Source organism: Mauremys mutica, chromosome 10, assembly GCF_020497125.1.
Source record: "Mauremys mutica isolate MM-2020 ecotype Southern chromosome 10, ASM2049712v1, whole genome shotgun sequence".
In the NCBI taxonomy this organism is placed as follows: domain Eukaryota; kingdom Metazoa; phylum Chordata; order Testudines; family Geoemydidae; genus Mauremys; species Mauremys mutica.
In genome coordinates this window covers 59,221,959-59,248,095 of record NC_059081.1, presented here as the reverse complement: position 1 = coordinate 59,248,095, position 26,137 = coordinate 59,221,959, and the positions used below count along the sequence as shown (strand labels likewise).

The window sequence follows — 26,137 nt, the reverse complement described above, 5'->3', positions numbered from 1 at the left end:
TCATGAACCCCTCATCCACAGCCCTCACCCCACACTCCAAACCTCTTCCCTAGCCCTGAGCCCCCTCGCATCATGAACCCCTCATCCACAGCCCTCACCCCACAGCCCAACCCTCTTCCCTAGCCCTGAGTCCCCTCGCATCATGAACCCCTCATCCACAGCCCTCACCCCACAGCCCAACCCTCTTCCCTAGCCCTGAGCCCCCTCCTGCATCATGTACCCCTCACCCTCAGCCCCACAGCCCTCACCCCTGCACTCCCTCCTATCCCCAAACTCCGTCCCAAAGCCTGCACCCCCACCCCCTGCCGCAGCCTGGAGCCTGCATCGAGCACAGAGCCTGCATCCAGACCCCCTCCCCCACCCAAACTCCCTCCCAGAGCCTTAGGCAGTAAATCTAAGTGCGTGTTTTGTCCTTTGAGTGAGGTGCATTACTGAGTGTATATATTTATTAAAACTGCGCGCGCTTAGGGGAGGAGGTGGAGAAGAGACAGGGCAGGGGCGGGGCCTCATGGAAGGGGTGGATTGGGGGTGAGGCCAGGGGCAGCAAGGGGGCGTGTCAGTGATGCGGCCCTCGGGCCAATGCACTAGTCCTCATGCGGCCCTCGGGGTCATTTGAGTTTGAGACCCCTGATGTATCTGGAGCTGATGCAAACACTGCTGGATACTGTCTCTTGTTCTGGTGACCACAATTCAAGAAGAATTTTGCAATGGGTTCAGAGATGAGCCTTGAGAATGATTAACGGATTAGAAAACCTGCCTTATAGTGACAGTCCCAAGGAGCTCATCTCATCTAAGCGGTGACTTGATTAGAGTAAGAAAGTTTATGCTCAAATAACCTTTTCAGTCTCTAAGGTGCCACAAGTACTCCTGTTATTTTTGTAGATAATCACTGTGATAAATGTGGCAAACTCCTGCAATATCCAGGACAAACCTTACTGAATTAAATTAAAATTAATTCAATGAAGTTTAAGCATTTTATGAATTTGTTGTATTAAAAATGAAAAGTGTGTGTATTCTTGTGGGATTGTATGTCACTTCTCCAGGGGGAGAGGTGGCCAGTGTAAACCTTGGGAAGTGTTGTGCTTCAAAGGACTATTTTAAACAATGCACCAGACAAACAAAGTTAAGTGGAGTTCCCACCACCTCTGGTTATGCAAAGATCCAACCTTCTGAAACTTCACCCTGAGGAGGGGACCACTGTCTGGCTGATCACCTAATCAGGGTCTCTGCAGATCAAAGACCCAAACTGTATAAAGAAGTGACTCAGATGGGGGGGTGGGGAGGGGTCTTGTTCTGAGCTAACAGCTGTTTTGAACTTCTACCCACAGAAAAAATCCCTTTGTGGTGTCTGAAGAACTCATCGACTGCCAGAGTCCTTATTGGAGTTGGGGTGTTCTCTGGTTCTCTTATCAGCAGGCATGTAGATTTGTCTGAGGAGCCTGGCGTCTAGAGTGGGTGCCCTCGCTGGACACAGAGGGGGAATACAAGTGCAGTTTCCCTGAACTGTGACAATCACACTGATCCTCTCTGACCTTGGAATCTATGAAAAGACTAGGGATGTTAATACCAGCGCTCTGTACATACTCTAACTCAGCTAATTTTGTTTTATCTGAATTCCTCCCTTTACTTGCATTTGAGCATGGTCTACTTCACTAAATATAACTGTTGGGCAATATTACTAAGCAGTGGTGTCACATCCCAGAAGCAACTGCATTTCAGTGATAAGCTAAGTGATTGTAATCTAGGTGCCATCTTTTACTCAGTTCTCCTTCTTTCCCACAATGAAAGACTGTCATAAAATCCTCTTTATCCTCAGTCAGTAATTTGCAATTGGTAGTAGTTCTTCAGACCCCAGTTTTAGTCATATTTATATAAAAGACATGCTTACATCCCCACAGCCTTCCAAAAACAGCCTCACCACTGCAGCATAAAAGTTAAATAGCCTTAGTACTGCTATCCAAAAAGGAAAAGAAAAAAAAAATTATGCTGATAGCATATAAAATACAGTGGAGGGAAAATGCATCAATATCCCCTGCACAAAATCCACACAATATGAGAAAAAACCAGTACTGGCTTTCTTGGGAAAAAAATGCCACATATTAAATGGGATGAACCTGATCCGACATCCCTGCTTCTTCTATCCTGATAATCTCCAAAGGCCTTTCCTTCAGCCCCCAGCCCCCCCCCCTCCACTGGTCTCCCCAAACTTTAAGATCTGTTCTTTCCCCCAACCTACAGTAGGGCTAAGAAGCAGCTATGGTCCCCCATCCTTCTGCTTCCTCCTTCTGCGAACGGAGACCACAGCCTCCACTTGTCATATGTCCCACTCATGGATTCTAACTTTGCGAGTCCAAAGGCTCCCCTTCCCTTCCTGGGAGTCCAGATACACAGATCCTGCCTTAATACCCCTCTGAATACAACTAAGATTCCACATTCTGCCTGGTCATTGATTTAGAAACATCTTCTGCTGCATCTCCTTATTTATGCTGTGCCAAGTATCCCTGCCATGGAAGTATTTTCTTTGTGATTTATAGTTCAAGTGAATAATCCTCTTAATCATTACTTTCTTCTCGGGTAAACAAACTGAATTATGGTTACATAATTTATTTACAGAATATCTGGCATCTTTTACAATACAATAGTGGTAACTTCCAAAGGACATTTCATTAAAAACAGAAATACAGAACAGTAGTCAAGAACACTTTGGATATACTGAAAATCCTCTTTACTTCAGAAGGCATTTCTTTTTAGTTGTATCTGACACTATTTCCTCTATCTTCTCCCTCTATCTTTTTTCATCCTTCAACATGCCTATAAATGTACACTACAAATACTATAACTCAAGCAGATAGTATAATTTAATCATGCATCTTCACTCCCCCACCCACCACTACTACCTCGTCCTCCTGGATTCAAATAAATGTCTCTGAGGCTAGCTAGCAACTAGAGATAAAATGATATGTTTGAGTTTGATCAAATCCCTTAGGCCAGATGCTGGAATCTGAGCATAATTTCAAGGTAAACATACAATTTAAAACTGCAGAACTGTAGAATAGCATCATTGCACCACTTGCACATATCTAGCTTAAGTATAAGAAATTTGAAAATCAATAATCTTCAAACATTCCTATTGAATCTCTCTGCATCTTCTGTATAAAGGAAAATCTGTTCTGAAGCTAAACATCTTCCCCTCTCTAATCAGAAATGTGAGCAAGAGGTCTGGTTATATGAATAGCCAGCCCTTTCCTACTCAGATACAGAACGTCGCTTCTTGTTAAGCCTCAAAATTGAGCAGATAAGAATTCAACCTTCTACTTTTAGAGAAGGGTCACCAGTTAGACTAAACCAGCATATATGAAACTTGACTCCTGTGGCAGAGGTCCTCTTACCTGCCATATCTAGCACCAATGGCATCCTGACCCTAGATGCCTGATAAAACACACTCCAAGAGGAAGGCCCGCCTCCTAGACTGACCATTATTCAGGAGAGAAACATAAGTCTCCAGGCAGAAGTAATGGGGAACCAGGATTCAAATAGTTCATGAAAGACCAAACACTCAACCCACACCAGGATTGGAACAACAGGGGTACTGCAGATCAAGAATGAGATTCACCGGATGAGCCGTGTAACGGGGATCGTGTGTAGTGCCTCCCCACACTGTCTTGTCAAGTCAGACGCTTGTTTTACAAACTCACTTCAATTAATAATAAACTATTGTAGGCTGTTTGCATTAATGGGAACCGAACACCTTATATGTGGACAATAGCCTTACCAGGGCTACCAATACTGTTTTAGAAACCACCTAAAGCAGCTCGCAAAATCTACTGTGGAAAGAGCGCAGTCTCAAACAGACTTCACTGCTTTGAAGTTATGAACCCGTTGGTGTTTTGGATTGGATATACTGAAGTAACCCTTTTACCTGGGTTCTGGCTATAAAAAGGCCCTCCATTCATCTGGTTCTGAAGGCTCGTTTGCGAAGTGATGGAAGGAGGGCGCCTGTATGGCAAAGAGCCCCCTATTGTTGGGGGTGTATGCCGGGAGGCAGGTCTGTTCATGCTGTAGAACTGAACAGGGTGACCTAGGTTAGAAAGAAAGACGCGTTAGCAGAGAGAAAAGATTGAAGTCTGGCTTTTTAATGCTTACATTCAAGACTTATTCCAAGGATTGAATTTGGGCGGGGGAAACAGTAAGTCTGCATCTTAAGAGCATTTTGTTCAGTTGCCAGATCAGCTGAACTCTGAATGTCAGAGAATTCTGACACAAGGAAAAATAACTCTTGCTCAAGTGCTATACTTAGCACCACCAGCAAAAGCAAATACAGAAATGAGGAACTTTAGCTTTAAAATGTTAGAATTGGAGGACACTGTTTCCAGTTAGTAATATTATATGATGCTTCATAATAAATGTACATTCATGAATGGAGGTCTTTTTCAAATTGAACTGAAATTTCAGGTAGAGATGCTTCATCTCATTGTTAGCTAGCCAAGTGTCCACATCACTCACAATGTACCCGCTAATTCAACTGGAAGTCAACTCGGAGGACCACAAAGATGTTCTATTCTATGACTAAAGACCACAGGCATCTGAGCTGAGTCACAGCCACAGCTCTCAGGAAATGCGTGGAGGATCATTTTGGGGGAATAAAAAAGAACAAACAGCTTGGGCAGAGGAAAGGGAATCCAGTACAACGTTCCAATGTATTAGAAAAATTTTAATTGACTCAACCCTTCAATACCACCTCTTTATTCCAACCAATGTTAACATTGCAACACACACAATTTCTATATCAAACTGATTCAGGCATCTAGTAAATAATGTGTGCTTACCTTAAACTACACCACAGAAGTCACAACTAGAAGACTGGTAATTTAACTTGAATCTCATTGTCATCACACGTGAACTAGTCATAAACCATGATGTTAAGCTACCATATGTTTACATCTAATTAAAGCTCTGAAGCACGTTATTGACACTAAGGTAAACTAGACAGTTTTTAGTTTGCATGGTTCCCCCTCCACAACATTATAGGTGAATCTCATGGTTGTAAAAAACCCAAGGGTTACCACCCACCCCTAAAAACCTCAGCCCAGTGAATTTCTGTCCTCTCATTTTTTTAATCTGTCATTCTGATTGATGAAACCTTTGCTTAAAACTTTTTTTATGTATTAGAAACATTAGGGTGCAATTTCAGTCTGAGAATGAAAGCTTTAAGCTAACAGGGAAGTGATGAGATCACAAAGGTTCTTGTTATGCCTATTAGGAAAGAGTAAGAAGGTAGGGGAGGAGGAGAATGGGTGGAGTCACTGGTAGGTGGAGAGGGATGCTGCTAGTAGGTACAGTCAATGGAAGACAGGAGGCTTTTTATCCATTAAGAATCTGCATTCCTGTCTGGCCAGCTTGGCATCAGCCATGGTCTTTTTAGCATATCTGGATTGGCCAAAATATCATAACATGTTGTTTACCTTTTCAACACTAATTCTGTTATCTGTATCCACTGGAAAATACAAAAGAGTAGACTGAGAATTACTGGATTCTTGTTTTACTTAAAGAATTTATAACAATGTACTTGTTGTATTTAAGGAATAAATATGCTCAAAGTCAATCACACATAATAGGTTTTGTTTCATAAAATTAGTGGCTTTTCTATTGGTCTTTTTATCCCTAGAAGGGTCAAAACAATGAGTTTCTTCAGGCTGGGGAAAATCACAACCCTGTAAAACAAAACTATTATTCTCATGCATCCTATTCCAAGGAAGTCATCTGAACACTAGGCTAATACAAGGAGAAAGTGGGCACCTCTTATTTTATTTCTTAACAAAGGGAAGATAGTAAATTATTTTTTTAAAATCAGATAATCTGAATTTTTATTAAAGGACCTGAGTTTTTCACTTCTATTTAATTCTGATTGTTTTATCAAAAATCCACAAGTAGTGCAGTTTAAGACCTAGAGACCTGTAACATTTTTCATACACCAGCGCATCAAAACCTGAAAATCAATCCAACTTCTGGCTGATCAGTCTCATCTTCTAACTGCACAAATACTTCAGACATTATGATGATTTGTTGCCACTGAGATTCATCACAGCTCAGGTGCAAGAATTCTTATATATGAGATTAGGAAATAATGATACATGCTTAATTTTACCCTTTAAGTAAACACTACTTAAAGAAGATTTTTCTGGGATGTTACAAAATTTCTAAATAAGCTTGAATGTAGACCAAAGTTATTAAACACCTGAACTAATACAGCTCTGTGATCAGAAGCCGAACCCATTACAATCAGCTACTGCAAATACATGTAAGCCATTTTTGATATATAAAACAGATCTTTACATAATACTACATCCAAAATCAATCAAACAAAAGGCAATACATACTAGTCTTACATTATATTTAGTAAATAACACATGTTGAAACTTCAGCAATTAAAGAAATAAAATAAATATGCAGAGTGGCTTTATAAATGCTAAGAAAGCAAGCTTGAGTACATGCAATATATACCACCTATTGAACAAAGTCTTTTAGCAGAAAATGACTCAATTTGGGTATTAAAACTTCCATCTCACTCGTAGTGAATCAAAAACGTACGCCTCTTTTGCAACAACTAATGGAAAGGAGAGATGTTGGCCCAAGACACCTCATGGTTCTACCCTACCAAATTCACGATCCATTTTGGTCAATTTCATGGTCGTAGGATTTTAAAAATCATAAATGTCATGATTCCAGCTATTTAAATAAAAAACTTCATGGTGGTGTAATTATAGGGATCCTGACCTAAAAAGTAGTTGTGGTAGGGAGGGGGTTTGTAAGGTTATTGTGTGTGGAGGGGGGGTACGGTACTGCTACCCTTACTTCTGTGCTGCTGCTGGAGAGTGGCAGCTGCTGGCCAGGATCCCAGCTCTGAAGGCAGAGCCACCGCCAGCAGCAGTGCAGAAGTAAGGGTGGCTCACATTATCCATAGTGCTGCAAACATACAATATAGTGGTTGTTTACAGGACTAATACTCTGAAGCTCCTGGAAGAACAGGTGTTTTCCGACTAAACTCATATCCAACAAAACCAAACCAGAAAAAGCCATAAAGATCAATGACTCCTAAGGATCTCTGAAAAGCCTCAAAGAATCCTGTGGCACCTTATAGACTAACAGACGTTTTGCAGCATGAGCTTTCATGGGTGAATACCCACTTCTTCAGATGTCTTGCATCTGAAGAAGTGGGTATTCACCCACAAAAGCTCATGCTGCAAAACATCTGTTAGTCTATAAGGTGCCACAGGATTCTTTGCTGCTTTTACAGATCCAGACTAACACGGCTATCCCTCTGATACTTGAAAAGCCTCAGATTGTGTTCACATCTTGGTTCACCTGTCTATGAAATGGAGCAGAGACTCACCTGCTGAGGGAGTGGAAGAAACAGCAGGGGGAGTTGGAGAGGTGAAGCCATCAGCAAGAGGCTGGGCTCCTGCAGCTGCAGCATCTGGGGCAGCGGAGGGGGCAGTAGCAGGAGCAAGGGGGGAAGGAGCAGGTGCAGAGGTAGCAGGAAGGGGAGAAGTGCCAGCTGAGCCAGCAGGGGCTATGTGAAAAGAGGTAAAGTTAATACGGAGATCAGGTTAGCAAGGATTAGAAAAGCCTTCTGACAATTCAGTGTTAGATATTCAGTAAACGTTAAATGTTCTAGCACAAAAAGAGGGGATGAGAAAAAAATGAAGCTTATATTAAAAGGAGCATTCCAATATATGCAGCAAATAAGGGTACCTGGATCAAGAAAGCCTGCTATCAATTACAGATGTAGAAACCAACGTCTGTACTTCTCAATGAAAGTCGTTACTTTAAGAAAGACTGCTTTCCCCCTTTGTTAGTTACTCTCCAATCTGTAGCACAGAACTCTGTAGCTTTTGTACAAAATTAAACATATAGCAAAAGGAAACCATCAGTTTCCCATAGCAATTTTTGGCCCAGAAAAATAATTTTTCAGAACACAATTTATGCTAAATAATGTTTTCCTTCATTTCATTGAGAAGACTAAGGAAAGAAGCACACAGAAAATCCTCAACTCTACATGAGCAAAAGAAGGGAGAATACAAATACTATTTTCTGTGAACCGAACGTGTTTATGTTTGACAGACTGCCTTTTCCATGATAATCTGCTCTGCTTTCATGAGTATACTGAAGATTTACTTTGCTGTGTCCTTGCCTTTTTAAAAAAAAAAAAATCTAAGCTTCTAATAAACTTCTAGATGCCTACATGAACAGAAAGCAAATGAAAGACCATTTATCTGGCTAAAAGGACAGAGAGACACTGTTTTCTTGGAACAGTGCTGTGTCCTATCTAGCCACATCTAGTCAAAGAGCTCCTGTCTCAGCTGGCTTAAATGAATCAACAGTTTTGATTAACCAATTGACATAAAAGGCAAACAGACAGGAAAATATCTGCATAACAAACATTTCCACACTCAGGGAATATCAGTGCACCCACATTTTAATTATTAGCACCAAAACAACGTTAAAGTTTGTATGGTTCTGGAAAAGTTGGCTTAAAAAATTCTCAGAGATTCAGAGTCTTGTAAACACAACAGTAAATAAACTAAAACATTAGCACTTGGACAGAAAGAGAGGAAGGTGAGATTCCTATTTACCTGGATAGACGCTAGGAGGAGATGGAGTGGGGACAGCAATAGGTACACCCACACTTCCACTTCCACTGTTCTCTCGACTGCTGCTCCGACTACTTGGGTGGCTCCCTCCACTACTCCCACTGCTGCTGAAGAAACCAAAGCCACCAAAACATAAATAATCTGGTCCATAGAGAAAATACATAAAAAACATAGTGGAAACTTGCTACTTCACACTAATGACTGGAAGAAACAAAGAACTGAAGTTGATATAACAAAAATCATTTTTCACAAAAGCATTTAGTTTGGATCAAGAATGTTCATTCATTTGGCACTAGTAATCTAACAAGTATATATGGCATTTTGAAAAGCTAATTACCATGACATCATTGCTGAGTGGAGAGACAGATCCCATTTTTGTACAGATTACAAAGCATGTGGATTAGCAAGATTCTACTATATATGCTTCTACATTAAGTATTGTTGGGAGTAGAAGGGTTAAATCTATCAACATTTCCTGAACTCAGTAAAGTCACGTTTTTTCGTGTTTAGAATGGATATGGTATAAAGCTATTTGCTAGCCTCCTTAAATGTTTTTAAAGAAGAATTTAACATTTCAAGAGAGACAATTTTAGCTCTGATGTGGCATCTTATACCTCTGACAATTCCTAGGACTGATGAAGTCTTCTAGTGGTCAGTGAGACGGGAACAGTATCTTCTGTTATACATCATAACTGTGGTCCATCTCTGGGTTCAAAGCTAGTGGTTTCCTCATTTATGTGTTATGATTACTTCATTTTTACAGAACGGTTTAGCACTGTTCATCCTAAAGTCTCAAGATCTTTTATTTTTCAAAAAAACTTCGATTATGAGGTACAAGCAATTTGTAGTCCTCCAATAAGCATACCTCATAATTCGCACACACAAAATAATCTCCCCAAATCTTTGTAAAGATTAAATAGTGATGTTGCAAAGTTCCATATTACTATGACTGTTTCTACTACACAATTTTACTAGTACGTTATGAAGTACTATGTCTTACAAAATTAAAGTGTAATTGTGGGAAAAAGTGAAGTAAATTTTATGATGGAATAGTCTTGTTTTAATTGTGTCCTTGTGTCAATGCACAATGGGTTTCCCAGTCAATAGTGTATTAGTGAGGTTCTATTGTAGGCTCTGGGTTTGATTTTAATCACAGCAGTGCATCTTGTATAGATTACTGTATTAGGCCAAACATATTCTGTGCAGGAGTAGACTGAATACCTGTATGTGCGATTCCTCTGATTCACAGAAGCTGTTCTAACAGGGCTCTGTTGCGAGGGAGCCATATTACGTGTTGGGCTAGGTACATAGTCATTTGGTACCACTGGAGGACGCACAGGCTCCAGTGTGCGATAGGGAGAGTGACGCCTGGACAAAAAAAGCAATATGCACAGAAGCAAATTTAGTCAGAATATAGCGCAGCCACAGATCTTTTACCAGTGTAAACTTACAGTTATGTGTAGCAAAATCTAAGGGACTCAAAAAAATTGTTTTTCCACATGTCTGCAATATCCAATTTATGACCAGGGAGTGGAGAATGGGATTTATGCTCTCCATTTCCCAAACCCTTTTCCTATGCAGGAATTTTCTGTTTTGCATATTTTATTGATCTGAATCGAGCAGTTGAGGAGTCAGTTTGCCTTTCCACTACTAAATCAGAGTAGTCTGCATAAATTCAAAATAAGATATTGACATATAACAGAATAAGCTCTGTTTCAGGACCAGCCATTACATGAACATAAGAATGGCCATACTGTGTCAGACCAATGTCCATCTAGCCCAGTATCCTGTCTTCTGACAGTGGCCAATGCCAGGCGCCCCAGAGGGAATGAACAGAACAGGTAATCATCAAGTGTTCCATCCCCTGTTGCCCATTCTCAGCTTCTGGCAAACAGAGGCCCATCTCTGCCTCTCCTGGTTAATAGCCATTGATGGACCTATCCTCCATGAATGTATCTATTTTTTTTTTAACCCTGTTGTAGTCTTGGCCTTCACAACATCCTCTGGCAAGGAGTTCCACAGGTTGACTGAGTTGTGTGAAAAAATACTACTTTTTGTTTATTTTAAACCTGCTGCCTATTAATTTCATTTGGTGGCCCCTAGTTCTTGTGTTATGAGAAGGAATAAATTACACTTATTTACTTTCTCCACCCCAGTCATGATTTTATAGACTTCAATCATATCCCCCCTTAGTCGTCTCTTTTCCAAGCTGAGAAGTCCCAGTCTTATTAATCTCTCCTCAGATAGCAGCCATTCCATATCCCTAATCATTTCTGCTGCTCTTTTCTGAACCTTTTCCAAGTCCAATATCTCTTTTTTTAGATGGGGAGACCACATCTGCACGCAGTATTCGCGATGTGGGCATACCATAGATTTATATAGGAGGCAAAATGATATTTTCTGTCTTCTTATCGATCCCTTTCTTAATGATGCTCAACATTCTGTTCACTTTTTTGACTGCTGCTCACATTGAGTGGATGTTTTCAGAGAACTAGCCTCAATGACTCCAAGATCTCTTTCTTGAGTGGTAACAGCCAATTAAGACCTCATCATTTTATATGTATAGTTGTGATTATGTTTTCCAATGTGCATTACTTTGCATTTATCAACACTGAATTTTATCTGCCATTTTGTTGCCCAGTAACCCAGTTTTGAGAGATCCTTTTGTAGCTCTTTGCAGTCTGCCTGGGACTTAATTATCTTGAGTAGTTTTGTATCATCTGCAAATTTTGCCACCTCACTGTTTACCCATTTTTCCAGATCATTCCTGAATATGTTAAATAGGACTGGGCCCAGTACAGACCCCTGGGGGACTCCACTATTTACCTTTCTCCATTTTATTTCCTATCTTTTAACCAGTTACCAATCCATGAGAGAACCTTCCCTCTTATCCCACAACTGCTTACTTTGCTTAAGAGCCTTTGGTGAGGGACCTTGTCAAAGGCTTTCTGAAAATCTTAATACACTACCTCCACTGGATCCACCTTGTCCACATGCTTGTTGACTCCTTCAAAGAATTCTAGTAGATTGGTAAGGCATGATTTCCCGTTACTAAAACCATGTTGACTATTCCAGGATTATGTGCATCTATGTGTCTGGCAATTTTGTTCTTTACTATAGTTTCAACCAGTTTGCCCAGTACTGAAGCCAGGCTTACTGGACTGTAATTGCTAGAGTCTCCTCTGGAGCCCTTTTTAAAAATTTGTGTCACATTAGCTATCCTCTAGTCATTTGGTACAGAACCTGATTTAAATGATAGGTTACAGACGACAATTAGTAGTTCTGCAATTTCATCTTTAAGTTCCTTCAGAACTCTTGGGTGAATACCATCTGGTCCTGGTGACTTATTACTGTTCAGTTTATCAATCTGTTCCAAACCTCCTCTAATGACACCTCAGTCTGGGACAGTTCCTCAGATTTGTCACCTAAAAAGAATGGCTCATATTTGGGAATCTCCCTCACATCCTCAACCGTGAAGACCAATGCAAAGAATTCATTTAGTTTCTCCACAATGGCCGTATCGTCCTTGAGTGCTCCTTTAGCATCTCCATCGTTCAGTGGCCCCACTGGTTGTTTACCAGGCTTCCCGCTTCTGATGTACTTAGAAATTTTTTTTTTATTCCTTTTTGGGTCTTTGGCTAGGTGTTCTTCAAATTCTTTTTTGGCCTTCCTAATTATATTTTTACACTTCATTTGCCAGAGTTTATGCTCCTTTCTATTTTCCTCATTAGGATTTAACTTCCACTTTTTAAAGGATGCCTTTTTGCCTCTCACTGTTTCTTTTAATTTGTTGTTTAGCCACAGTGGCTCTTTTTTTGGTTCTCTCTTGTTTTTTTAATTTGGAGTATACACTTAAGTTGAGCCTCTATTATGGTGTCTTTAAAAAGTTTCCATGCAGCTTGCAGGGATTTCACTTTTGGTGCTGTACTTTTTAATTTCTGTTTAACTAACCTCCTAATTTTTGTGTAGTTCCCCTTTCTGAAATTAAATGTTACAGTGTTGGGCTGCTGTGGTGTTTTCCCCGCCACAGGGATGATAAATTTTATTATATTATGGTCACTATTACCAAGCAGTCCAGCTATAGTCACCTCTTGGGACCTGATCCTGTGCTCCACTTAGGACTAAACCAAGAATTGCCTCTCCTCTTGTGGGTTCCAGGACTAGCTTCTCCAAGAAGCAGCCATTTAAGGTGTCAAGAAACTTAATCTCTGCATCCCTTCCTGAGGTGATATGTACCCAGTCAATAAGGTGATAGTTGAAATCCCGCATTATTATTGAGTTTTTTATTTTAATAGCCTCTCTACTCTCCATGAGCATTTCACAGTCACTATCACCTCCTGGGGTCAGGTGGTCTGTAATATATCCCTATTGCTATATTCTTATTATTTAAGCATGGAATTACCATCCATAGAGATTCTATGGTACAGCTTGGTTCATTTAAGATTTTTACTTCATTTGATTCTACGCTTTCCTTCATATATAGTGCCACCCCCTACCCCCTCAGCACAACCTGTTCTGTCCTTCCAATATATTTTGTACCCTGTTATTACTGTGTCCCACTGACTATCCTCCTTCCACCAAGTTTCTGTGATGCCTACTATGTCTATATCCTCATTTAATATGAGGCACTCTAGTTCACCCACCTTATTATTTAGGCTTCTAGCATTGGTATATAAGCACTTTAAAAACCTGTCACTTTTTAGCTGCCTGCCATTACATGATGTAATTGAATGGGACTTTTTTTTCATTTGACTGTTTCTCATCAGAGCCTACCTGTATTTTATCTTCCATTTTCTCCTCACTAGGACATAGGGAATCTTCATTTATAGATCCTCCGCTCCAAACCACATGCTCCTCTACACCTGTCGGCTTTCCCCCAGACCTTAGTTTAAAAACTGCTCTACGACCTTTTTAATTTTAAGCACCAGCAATCTGGTTCCATTTTGGTTTAGGTTGAGCCCATCCTTCCTGTATAGGCTCCCCCTTTCCCAAAAGTTTTCCCAGTTTCTAATAAATCTAAACCCCTCCTCCCTACACCATCATCTCATCCACACATTTAGACCCCGCAGTTCTGCCTATCTAATTGGCCCTGTGCGCGGAACCAGAAGCATTTCAGAGAATGTGACCATGAATATGCACCACATCAATGCAATAACTAGAAGGGCTGCTGTTCCTCAGGTCATAATTCATAAGGACTCTATCAGGTGAAGAAAATGTAGAATTCAGGTTCATAGCTCCACTGGAAAAGCACATTTTACCATTCACTGCATATATGCCCAACCTGTGGCAAAGTATGTCAATTTAGATATTACATTAGCTACTGCAGATAGACAGTACAGCCTGTCAGAAAAAAACACACCACTAATTCTATCCACCACAGATAATACAAGCCAAAAGAAATCAAAGAAAGGCTTCCTGAATAAAACTTCTAATGACCTTCATTATCTACAGGCAGCAACACAACACCTACAATTTAAGATGTGGTCAGTACAAAGGATGGTGGTAAAACTTCTCCAAGCCTCACAGCCCATCTTTAGATGGTGGACAAGAATCAAGAATAAGGAAGATGTTTAAAAAAAATTCCATGGTAGAAATGTAGGTGTTCAGCTGTTTAGGAATAGCTCTTCCCCATCTACTCTCTACAAAAATATTAAGTCTACAGTAATTGTACTCACCCAATAGTTCCTTTTCCTGACATTGGTGGGCTGGGTGGTTTCTGGGTAGGTGGAGTAGTACGAGGCAGCCCACCCATCTTCATATTCTGTGTACTAACCTGCATGAAAGAACGGAGAAAAAAAACAGCCTTTACTATACTCAGACTTTAGGCAGACAGCAAGATTCCCTGAAAATTCATTCTATAGTACTAAAGAGACAGGGGAAGGTTTAAACTGAAAAAAACTGAGAGGCCATGCATCTCATATGCAACTTCTACTCTGCTAGAGGTCAACAGTTGAACTCAAAGGACTCTTCGTTATGTGGGGTTTGCAAAGATTTGTATATAGAAACTGCATTTGCCTTTAGGCCATCACGTGAATATTAAATCTCTGCTGATGTTGATTTACTTAATCCAATTAAAAATTCCTTTTAGCAGGGCGACTAAGTAGTTCTCTTTTGTTTTCTTAATTTGTTTAAGATAAAGGGCAGTTATTTCTGGTTGCACTGTTTAATGTTAATTGCCCCATATTGTTTGAGAATGGACTTTAAAAAAAGCTAGAGGATTAAGCAGGGTTCATACTCGGCCAAAATACTGTAATTAATATAACTAAAGAGCAGCTAAACTTTAATAAAGTTATTTTTATATTCAAGGTATGCTCCCATAGAACTAAACTCTCTCATTTTAATAATATAAAATTATGCTTTAAACAAGAATGCTATATATTGTAATGTTTTCACATTAATATACCGAAACTGTTTAATGAACATAAACTACATATACAAAACATGTAGCCAAACTAAATTTATAACAGTCTAAGCTAAACTAAATCTCTAGTTTGTGGAATAGGAAAAAAGAAACATGAATACTACTGATGTGATCTTTCCCATTTTCTTCCTTAGAAAATAGTGAGATAATCAGAAACTACAAATTCAAGTTAATATTTCACTATTTAGGTCATCAGCACCAATGTTGACTGATCTCAGTGCTGACTGACAACATAATTACTACTTACATCATGAATTATAAACATCAAAACATTTTGTTTTTGATGTATTCACCAAGCCAATTAATAGCTCTCTCTGGCTGCATACAAAAGGTAGATACAGCAGGAAGAGAATTTATACACATATATTTAGGGGGGATCTATAAAATATCTTTTTAATCTATGAGCCCTAAATCTATTCCCCATCATATAAACAATGTCAAATGATTCGTGCTAAATAATGTAGGGTTTTATTTGTTTTTATGTTGGTTATTTCCCGTTATTAAATACTCTTTACACTCTCCTTTTCTGATACCCACACCATGCTCTACTGCACACAGCTACAGTGTATATCATTTCCAACATGTATTGTTTCCAAATAATGTGACATATTTCCAGAAAGTAAGTCCCCCTATTTATAGAAAAGGCTCAGTGATCAAGTTATTAGTGATGTTTAGAAATATTCTTAGAGGCAAATTACACCCTTTTAATCGCTCCAAAAGCCAAGCAGTGTTTATTTGTGTTGCCGTTTAAATGACAGATTATTTAAGGATTAATATATTGCAGTATCCTGACACACTGAAACTTGACTCCTATATAGAAGGTAAAAACAGAAGATGGAAATCTCAAAGCTATGCTGCTTTTAGCTTGCCAGGAAAAAAAAAAGTTTAAAGAAGTGACTATTGAGATTTTTAGAATTTTTGAGACAGTAAAAGTCTCAAATGTTCTGATTAGTTTTACAAAAATATCTTGCAAATAGAACCAAAGTCCTTTAAGCCAACTTTAAGCAACATGAAAACTAAAGTTACTTTAAGTGAAGGGCTAGGTAAGCTCTGAACTACACCAATTTGAGGGGGAGAGGGAAAGTGTATAATGAAAGGAAAGTGCAGTTTATTCTATACACGGAACATGGAAAACACATCCCAAAAGCTGGTTGTTTTTGTTTTTGTTTTTTTAAAGTTGCAGCATCTCCTTCGTCTCCTTTCATCAAACTTGTCGGTATCACCCACTTACCTGTCCAAGTTGTTTAAAACAAACATCCTTTATTAATGTTAACCCCTACGTCACTTCTTATGCAGGGGATGTCAATCGCACATTAAGCTCTATGAGTAGGATTTTCAAAAGTCTTCAGATGGGAACAGAGTTAGGCCAGTGGGAGCACTTTTGAAAATTCCATCCTAGATATTTCAAACCTCCCATAAGTGTCTATCACTCGGGACACAAACTGCATCATAACCACTACCTATAGGATTACACTTAAACTATATGATTAAATCTACTTTAACATAGCCCTCAAAGTTTAAAGAAGAAACTACATTACTGTTATTAGTAATAATACTACAACAGTAATAGGAACTGCAATAATGTATTAGGCTCCCATTTAACTAGGAGCTGTACAAACAGACAGAGATTAGAGTCCCAGCCCCAGAGAGTTGGGGTGGGAGTAGTTGGAGGATAAAGTAAATTGAACAATGTAGCAGAAAATTGGAAGTCGTGTTTGCAGTTTACCTCACCAAGGTAGAACCTCAGTGATTGCCAATATCTTTTACATAAGATGGACAAGAAACAGCTTTAGAAAACATGACTAAAAACAGTACAAGAATCTCTTTGGTAACTAGGAATTTAAACAAGGAAAAAGAAAGGACACATTCTTTAAAAAGACTAAAATGAAAGAGAGGGTAATGCATGATTAAATTTAGACTCCCCCATGTGATGACTGTGAAGTTGTAATGTTGAAAGAGAGCAAGTAATCAAAGCTTACACAGCTGTTTTACAAATCTGAAAGGGTTGACTGATTTAAGATTAGCTATTGTCAGTTACACAGCTCTGTTTGAACTGTCTCCAATTTGACTTAAGGCCAAATAATCAAGAAAAGCAATGAGAAATATACAGCTATTTCAACAGTTCTGATTGACTGACCTTCACTGCTAGAACAATACCATACAACATACAGAGAAAGCTTTCCGATTATCTTGGATGAGGAGAAATGGAGAGAGAGATAGCGTTAGGATAAAGTAGGAAATTGCATCAGTAACTTTAGCTGAGATGCAAGTCAGTTAATCCCTAACCCTCCAACCCAAGAAAGATGCAATTTTCAAGTCCCTTTTCACTGTCTATGTAAGGATTTCTAGTACCAGAAATAGTGGGGAAATATTCATTCCCCCATTACTATAAAAATGTTCACATATCTGCAGTTAGATCCACTTTGTATACCCTTTCTGTGTGCACACACACATGCATGTCATACACAGATATCTTCCTACACTAATCCTCAACTCTGGAAATGTAAAGGAGTGACCCTAAAGTTTTTTTTTTTAAAATAAGCAGCAAGAGAACGGAACGTTACTCTTGCATTCACTCACAGATTTTTAAGTTTGCCCAGTATACTTACTTTCTAGAATAACTGTGCTTACTAAGAGGTTCTGATTTTATTTCCTAATTAAGTTCTTCTTAAAAGGTAAGGTGTTCACATGCCAAGTAATTGAAGAGCGGACCAAATTGTTGCACTCTAATTACCCCATATAAAGATGAGTTTAGGTTTCCCATCCAGACTTTTTCAGGAACGAATAAATGGATGCAAGTACTGTTAGACTGTTCAGTGATTTATTAGGCTGCAAAAAAAGGAAGCAACTTAATTCTTTCTATATTAGGCACTTGAAAAGATTTTGAAAAGTAGCATGCTGCATTGTCTTCTAGTGCCCCATGAACTACAATAACCATAAATACTTTGAAGTTGTTTGATACCTGGATTTACTTGTGACTAAGAAAAACTTATAGGAGATACTGACAAGATAACTGAATCTAAAGGCCTTGATTCAAGGGCAGCATGGATTTAATTCATAGTCAGAACAAGTTTGGGGATCATGCAACACTTATCACTAGAGGCATCCAAACTGGTGGAAGGCAAGGTGAAGAACACACAAAACTGCAAATATTTAAAAGTGAACTGCACAGGAAATAAAATTACTTCCACATTTTTTATGAAGTATAAAGGCAGCTCAGAAGGTGTGTTTTCAAAGGTTTTCCCCCTCTTTTTCTAATGCAAAATAAAAAAGGAGGGGCAGGAAACTCCTCCTTTAATAAGTTCAGGCCACCTTCTTTATGAATCACAAAAAAGAAAAAATGGGTGAACACTCATTTTTTCCTTTGCAGGTCATCTTGAAAACAATCACCAAGCCTACCAGCCATTATTTTTTATCTCCCAATCCTCCCCAAAACCATTTTTTTTTTCAATTTTTAACCATGCCACCCTCCCACACCATAAGCTTTTTCAGCAGGAAAGAGCCTAGGAAAGCTCAATGAACAATTCCATGCTAACTCCGTATCTTTTACAAAGCATCCAATTTTAAGACTTTTCAAGTGAAAGAATCCATCACATCCCAATGGTTAATTACCCTCACTCTTAAAAATCAGTTTTTCCAGTTATTTCATATTTCCAGTTGCTTTACCTCAGCTTCCTGCCACTAGATCTGGTTAGGTCTTTGCTAGATTAAAAGAGCTCTGTGCTATCAGAAATCTTCTCCCTGTTGTCTTATAGACCATAATCAAGTCATCTCAATCTTCACTTTGATACGTGAAATAGATTGAGTCCTTCAGTCTCCCACTGTATGACAGTGTAAATCTATTATGCAGCAACTGACTTATAGCTGATATGAAACTACTACAATTAGAGTGGTTTTTGTTTGTTTTTTTTAACATGACAGCAGCCTTGAATGAACTGCAGAATTGCTCTGATTGAACTATTCAACCTTCAGGAATGATTTCATGGGTAAAAAAGTAGTTCCATGAACAAATATTTTATGGATACATAGATGGATTGTACAGTCTTACTAACACCTAATCACCAGACATGCTACGAGCCCCTGCATTTGCACAGGTGTATTGTGTATTCACATAGCATGTTGGCAACTACTGTCTAAAGATCTGAAGCATTTACAACAGGATCTACTTTAAACATTGTGACCCTTTAGCTGCAAATAGCAGTGACCATGTCAATAGAGAACATTTCTTTAAATACAGAACACGCTTCAGGATCAGGTCTCAAGTGGAGGCACTTTCCAGAGAAGAAGTCAGACATAATCCACTGGGTGTGGAAGGGGCTCTGGGCTGGGGCAAGGGAAGGGGGTTGGGGTGGGGGCTCTGGGGTGGGGCTGGGGAGTGTAGGAGGGTACTCCAGGTTGGGACAGAGGGGTTCAGAGGATGGAATGGGGATCCAAGCTGGGGCAGGAGCACAGGATGGGGTCAGGGATGCAGGCTCCTGGTGGCGCTTACCTCAAGCAGCTCCCAGAAGCAGTGGCATGTCCCCCCCCTCCAGCTCCTATGCAGCGACGTGGCCAGGCAGCTCTGCACTGCCCCATCCGCAGGCATCGCCTTTGCAGCTCCCAATGGCTGTGGTTCCCGGTCAATGGGAGCTGCAGGGGTGGCGGTTGTGGCAGGGGAAGCATCCTATGTGTAGGAGCCTGAGGGGGGACATGCCGCTGCTTCCGAGAGCCACGCGGAGCCACAGCACACACAGAGTGGGGTAAGCCCCTAACCCCGCTCCCCAGCTGGAGCAGGGGAAGCCCCAGACCCCAATCCCTGACGGGAGCTCGAGGGCCAGATTAAAATGTCTGAAGGGCCAGATGCAGCCCCTGCGCCACTTCCCGCAGCTCCCATTGGCTGGGAACAGCGAACCGTGGCCACAGGGAGCCGATGGGCTCCATGCCTGCAGACACTCCAGGTAAACAAAATGACAATGTATTAGATATTCAATTCAATGATTCCATAGAGTTTAAAATCAAATTTGACGCGTCACTTTTTTACCAAAAATATTCAGCTTATGAACGAGTATATACGGTAAGTATTATATATGTGATCTCCTCCAAAATGGGTCACAATTGCAATTCAATTGTATTTATATGACTATGGAGGCCATTTTTCTCTTGCAGCTTCAAGTCACGTGTGCCAGTCTGTGCACCTAGGATTTTTAAGTGCAAATCAGATCAAATGAACATACAATACAACTTTTTTTTTTAAATAAAGAAAACCCCACAAATCTGGCAACAAAAGATTGTCTGACACACTGTCTGATTGGCCTAATCAAGCTTGAGATCAAGGATGTTCTTTGAAAAGTAACTTTAAAATTCTAACTTGACCTACACTAGAATCATTCAAGTTCTATAGATAGAAGAATTTCTTACTCTGAAAGGCAGAAAAGAGGCTCTTACCATCACTGCAAAGGGGAAGAGAACCTGCCAGCTCTTATCCATAATGAAGTGAACATACAATACTTTTAGATCATTACTTCTGCATAACTTGGAGAAACTAATGAAAACTTTTCGAATCTGCCAGCTGCTTTCCCAAATCACTCAAAGTTACCACACCAAGAATAGGATTTTTTTTTTTTTTTAAACAGAAACTCTCTTTGGGAAATTCAGTATTAAAAATGCATTACTACTGCATTACAAATGCTGTCCTGTCAGTCTGGATACCTGAAAAGATACTGCAACAAATTAAGCAATCACTTTAAAAGCATCTAGAAGATAAGGTAATAAGTAATAGCCTACATAGCTTTCTCAAGAATAAATCATGCAAACCACCAATCTAATTTCTTCCTTTGATAGGGTTACTGTACTATGCCTAGGGGAGAGCTTCTCCTGTCGGTGTAATTAATCCACCCCTGCGAGAGAGGCAGTAGCTGTTTTAACAAAGTGCTGTCTACACCAGAGGTTAGGTTGGCATAACTGCATCACTCGGGGGTGTGGATTTTTCACACCCCTGAGCAACATAGTTATACCAAGGTAAGTTTGTAATGTAGAGCTGGCCTTAGGCTCACCTGGGAGTACTCATATATGACAGTTTTCAGGTTTGTGGCCTAAGTACATTGATGAGATAACATAATACTGCTAAATTAGTGGCATACTAAAAGCAATCTGATATTTTCAAGAGTGGTTTAACATTTTGCATAGTGATATTACCAAGTCTGAGAAAATATCTGTAAAAGTTTGCCTCTATACATACCAGTATTTTACATAAAGAAGAACTCTGACATTTATTTAAAGTAACTAATGTGTGATACTGCAACTTTAAAAAAAGGCAAAACTTAATATAACAAAATATTTTTGATTTTGCAACACAACCGTGGTGTCCCTTTATCTGAGTAATTTTACAGTACATTGAAATACTGGTCACAAAGTGAATCATAAATCACACCGTATATAGGATAAAAAGAGTATTACACAGGGGGAGGTTTAAATTCGGCTAACTACTCATTTATATGCCATTTATTTCCACTCAGTGTAAATATACTATTTCTCCCTTGTTAGGTGAAAACTAGCTATACTAAAATGAGTCAACATTTCACTGTAAGCTTTTATAATTAACTGCAAATATTAGCTACATTAAATCCATTCATTTATATTGCAAAATGTCTATCCACACTGAAATCACACTGAGACTGAAGATAGGTACATAAGGAGAGAGAAGGAATAGTTTATTCTTTTAAAAAATTATTATTAGTGACATGCTAATTTCAAATCCCTCCCCATGTGTAATAATCTCTGAAGAATAAGAATGGAAATCCAGCCCTGGGGTTTCTTACCTTAAATCTAAGCAACCACTTAATGCATACATGGAGCAAATAAAAGAGGTAAGGGGAAAAAAGCATTGAAAGGTTAGTTGGAACTTCAGGATATGAAGAGAAAGGAAATAAGAAAGAAAAAGTTAAGCATTCAGCATCAACAAAATAATGTATCAATAGATCATAGAAAGAGTGATTAAAGCAGAATGTGCCATGAACAAAAGATTTTCAAGATGAAACTTTTAATAGACACACTGATTAATCAAACAGCCTCCAGATATGTCTTAAATTTAAGTAGGCAACTAAATATCCAACTATTTGTGAGACAGTGCAGTCACTCGAGTTCTCCCACTGCTAACATTCCAAGGGTCAACATTTTCCCCGCAGTGACAGTGTTGGGTTCTAAGTGGATTAACTTTACAAGTGAATTTATACTAGGTGGCAAAAAGCATCCTCATTGATTATGAGAATTTGGATGCAAGTAAACTGTGTTTTACGTGTATTACTATAATTCCAATTTGCTAAAGCAAAAACACATTCATTCTGGAGTATTAACCTAAACTAAAAGTGTCCTGTCAGCGAGCCCTGTCATGTCAGCTAGCACTCAACCTGAAGTGATGAAAGATCTCCTAGCAAACAGAACCCTGAATCTCAATTTTTTGCACTCCAAAGACTGAATAAAATTGGGAGTTTAGGCGCTAGCTTTTAAAGTTAAGTTGTATTTATGTCCTGCTGCTACAGTGCCAGATAGTTTCACAAGCCCTAAATGTGTTCAGAAATATCAGTCCATTGGTTTGACTATTTATTTGGTTTTTTTTAGTTCTAAGTAATTTTTAAGAATGCTGCATTTTCTTATACCCTATGTCAGTGGTCCCCAACCTTTTTGTGGCCAGTAGCACATTCATGTTTTCAGAAGAGTGTGGCGGGCACCAACAATTACTTACATACGGGGCGCTCCAGGCACCAGTGGAGCAAGCACGTGCCTGGGGCAGCACATGCTACGGGGCGGCATTCCATCCATTCTGCAGAGTCAGAGCGGTTTGTTTGTTTGTTTTTGTTTTTTGGGTTTTTTTGGCGCCAGTTCTGGGCAGTGCAGAGAGAAGCCGGGAGGACAGAGAACACCGGCACCCGCAGCCTGCAGCCTCGGAGTTCTCTGTCCCCAGCAGGCGTGGGGCCGCAGCTTCTCTCCGGCTTAAGCCACAGCCCCACACCTGCCAGGGACCGAGAACACCGGCGCCTGCAGTCTGCAGCCCCAGAGAAGCTGGAAAGAAGCCGCGGCCCCGCGCCTGCCAGGGACAGAGAACACTGGCACCCGCAGCCTGCAGCCCCGGAGTTCTCTGTCCCTGGCAGGCATGGAATCACGGTTTCTCTCCCCTGCTGGGCACTAGGCGGGCGCACATAAATGCCCCAGAGGGCACCATGGTGCCCATGGACACCGCGTTGGGGACCACTGCCCTAAGTGATACTGGGAACACTGAGCAGCTCGGAATCCCAACGGTTACTCATCTAGACATACCATATTTGGGGTCATCCATTGTTTAGTTTCCAAATAAACCCCACTACATTATATAGGTATAATACATTTTTTTGATTTACTGAAAATTTCCTCTAAATTACAAGGTCTACAGATCTAATGACCAATAGGCTCTCAGCTTCATGAAGCTACATAACCAGAACCAGACCTGTCAGTCACTGCCACAGGAGAGCATGGCAAGCTACTCTGAAGAGCTCACCAGTTGAGACAGTTTCCATGGCAAAGGGTAATATCCCCAGTGGTCTGAAACTTAATGAGATTATATGCACTACAGTAATATACTGTGAATTCCTACTGTAGAGTGTAATTTTGAGCTAATTTGAATGAACGGAACAGGATTTTTTTTATCCTAATGGGGTCAGATCTGAGGATCATGCAACTCAGAGGAAGGAAATTTTTAGCAAATCAGAATAAAATTTCCCTCTTCTCTTTCATCTACAAGGCCCATTGATTCATTAACCAATGGGATTTTCATAGTGTGGCTTCAGGGAGGGTTCAAACAGAACTACAGAACTAACTACATAGAGGATTTTAAATTATTTCTCCACTACTCAGACCACAGCATGAAACATTCTCAAACTGAAGGTACCATCCACTGATGCCTGAATGTCCAGCTTATACATTTTTGAAAAGGGATGAATGGATAACCCAGTGGCTGTCCTGCAGATCTCATAGCACATGTAGTTTCTTAGCTGGGTCAGCTGCTGCCACTCTCAGTGAGTGGACTTTGACCTCAGTTGCTTGGAAAAAGACACTGACTTTTAGGCTTCATGGATGCACCATCTCAACTATTCTGAAACAGTGGATTTTGATACTCTCTTTTCTTTATGTATCAGATGGTAGAGAATCAATGGAGCACTGTGTGTAACAGAGGTAGATCTCAAAGGCTCTACCAACATCCATATATGTCACAACTTCTTTCTTGGGAGAGAATTTTTCACAGAGCCCCCAAAAACTCATACTCGCCACTCGCCATACTCCATATCATTGTGGAATAGGTAGTATTATCCCTCAATAGATAAGGCCCTAAGCTCTGCCACCTTCTGGGGGAGTAATGCCTACCAGAATGGCCACTTTGATGGAGAGGAAATATATGGATGCCTTCCTGTTGGGCTCAATAAGATAAAGAGTCAAGATGTTAAGGACCAACTTTAGGTCCCATGGCAGCACTCAATAAATCTTAGGAAGATGAACTAAAGATGTAGCTCTGAGAAATCACTTAACATCCCAGTACACATCCACCCCGATATAACACGACCCGATAGAACGTGGGTTCACATACAACATGGTAAAGCTCTGACATGCCGCTCTGAGCAGCGTGTTAAGGGTGTCGGGCCAGGCCGGGGCTGAGGGGTTTGATAAGGGGCAGAGGTCTTGGGGGCAGTCAGGGGCTCCCCCCGCCCCAGGGTCTGGGGGGGCAGGAGCTGTGGGAGGGCACTTTTGGGAGCCCCACAGTCCCAGAGTGGCCCAGGAGATTAGCAGGGGGCCAGGAGCAGCCTACTCTGCTTCCCTCGCCCTGGCCCCAGCCGTATCGCTCAGGGGAGGGGGCTTGGGAGAAGGGATCCCCCCCCCCCCACTCACCAGCAGTGGCGGAAGCGGAGCAGCCCGGCCCCAGCCCGCTCCACTCCACCAGCTCCCAGCCGCAGCGCTTCACTTCCCACCGCCGGTGAGTGCGGGGGCGTCCTTTCCCCAACCTCCCTGCACTCACCTGCAGCGGGAAGCGCAGCGCCGTGGCTAGGAGGTGGCAGAGTGGAGCGGGCTGGGGCTGAGTCGCTTCGCTTCCCACCGCCGGTGAGTGCGGGGGGCGTCCTTTCCCCAACCTCCCTGCACTCACCTGCAGCGGGAAGCGCAGCGCCGTGGCTGGGAGGTGGCAGAGTGGAGCGGGCTGGGGCTGTGTCGCTCCGCTTCCCGCTGCAGGTGAGTGCGAGGGGCATCCTTTCCCCAACCTCCCCGCACTCACCGGCGGCGGGAAGCGGAGCAACACAGCCCCAGCCAGCTCCACTCCACTCCGCCAGCTCCCAGCCGTGGCGCTCCACTTCCCACCGCAGGTGAGTGCAGGACCTTTCCCCAGCTGCCCCGCAGCGACACGGCTGGGGCCGGGGCAAAGAAAGCGGAGCAGGCTGGGGCCACGTCGCTCCGCTTCCTGCCGCCGGTGAGCGGGGAGGGGGGGGCATCCTTTCCCCAACATCTCCGCACTCACTGACGGCGGGAAGCAGAGCGCCGTGGCTGGGAGTTGGCAGGGTGGAGCGGACTGGGGCCGGGATGCTCCACTTCCCGCCCCTGCCGCTGAGTGCCTGTCAGGGGGCGGGGCGGACAGGGGTCGGAGCAGTCAGGGGACAGGGGGGTTGGGTAGGGGGTGGGATCCTGGGGGTGATTAGGGATGGGGGTCTCTGGAGGGGGTGGTCAGGGAAAAAGGATGGGGGAGAGGCAAAGTAAGTTTGATATAAGGCGGTCTCACCTATAACGCGGTCAGATTGTCTCCCGAGGACGGCGTTATATCGGGGTAGAGTTGTATAAAGATATCCTCATCCTGTCTGTATGCTGGATTGTGCAGCCACTAGACATTTTGAAGTTGGCACTGTAAGGCACTTGATCAGACCCAGCACTGAACCCCTTGTCTGCAGCTCATGAGAGTGAGGCTTAGATAGTCTGCACTGGGGGACCACCCTTGAAGAAAAATTGCTATGCCAGAGTCAGGCCAATTATGCTCAATCCCAAGATTCAACACTCTTCCAACCCTTGTCCTCAACTGAGG

At 41.3% G+C, this 26,137-nt stretch overlaps 1 protein-coding gene across 3 annotated transcripts in view; it reads right to left on the bottom strand.

The window, feature by feature from the left end:
* ABI2 (abl interactor 2) overlaps window positions 1-26,137 on the bottom strand; it is a 123,094-nt gene that overhangs the window by 33,579 nt on the left and 63,378 nt on the right. For 2 of the 3 annotated variants that reach the window (XM_045032881.1, XM_045032882.1), the window contains 4 exons: window positions 14,327-14,424; window positions 9,873-10,019; window positions 8,634-8,758; window positions 3,920-4,078 (listed from right to left, as the gene is read on the bottom strand). In XM_045032881.1, the coding sequence (XP_044888816.1) occupies window positions 3,920-4,078; window positions 8,634-8,758; window positions 9,873-10,019; window positions 14,327-14,424 (529 nt within the window). Of the gene's footprint in view, window positions 1-3,919; window positions 4,079-7,390; window positions 7,571-8,633; window positions 8,759-9,872; window positions 10,020-14,326; window positions 14,425-26,137 lie in introns of all 3 variants that reach the window. The other variant, XM_045032883.1, reaches the window with a different exon arrangement.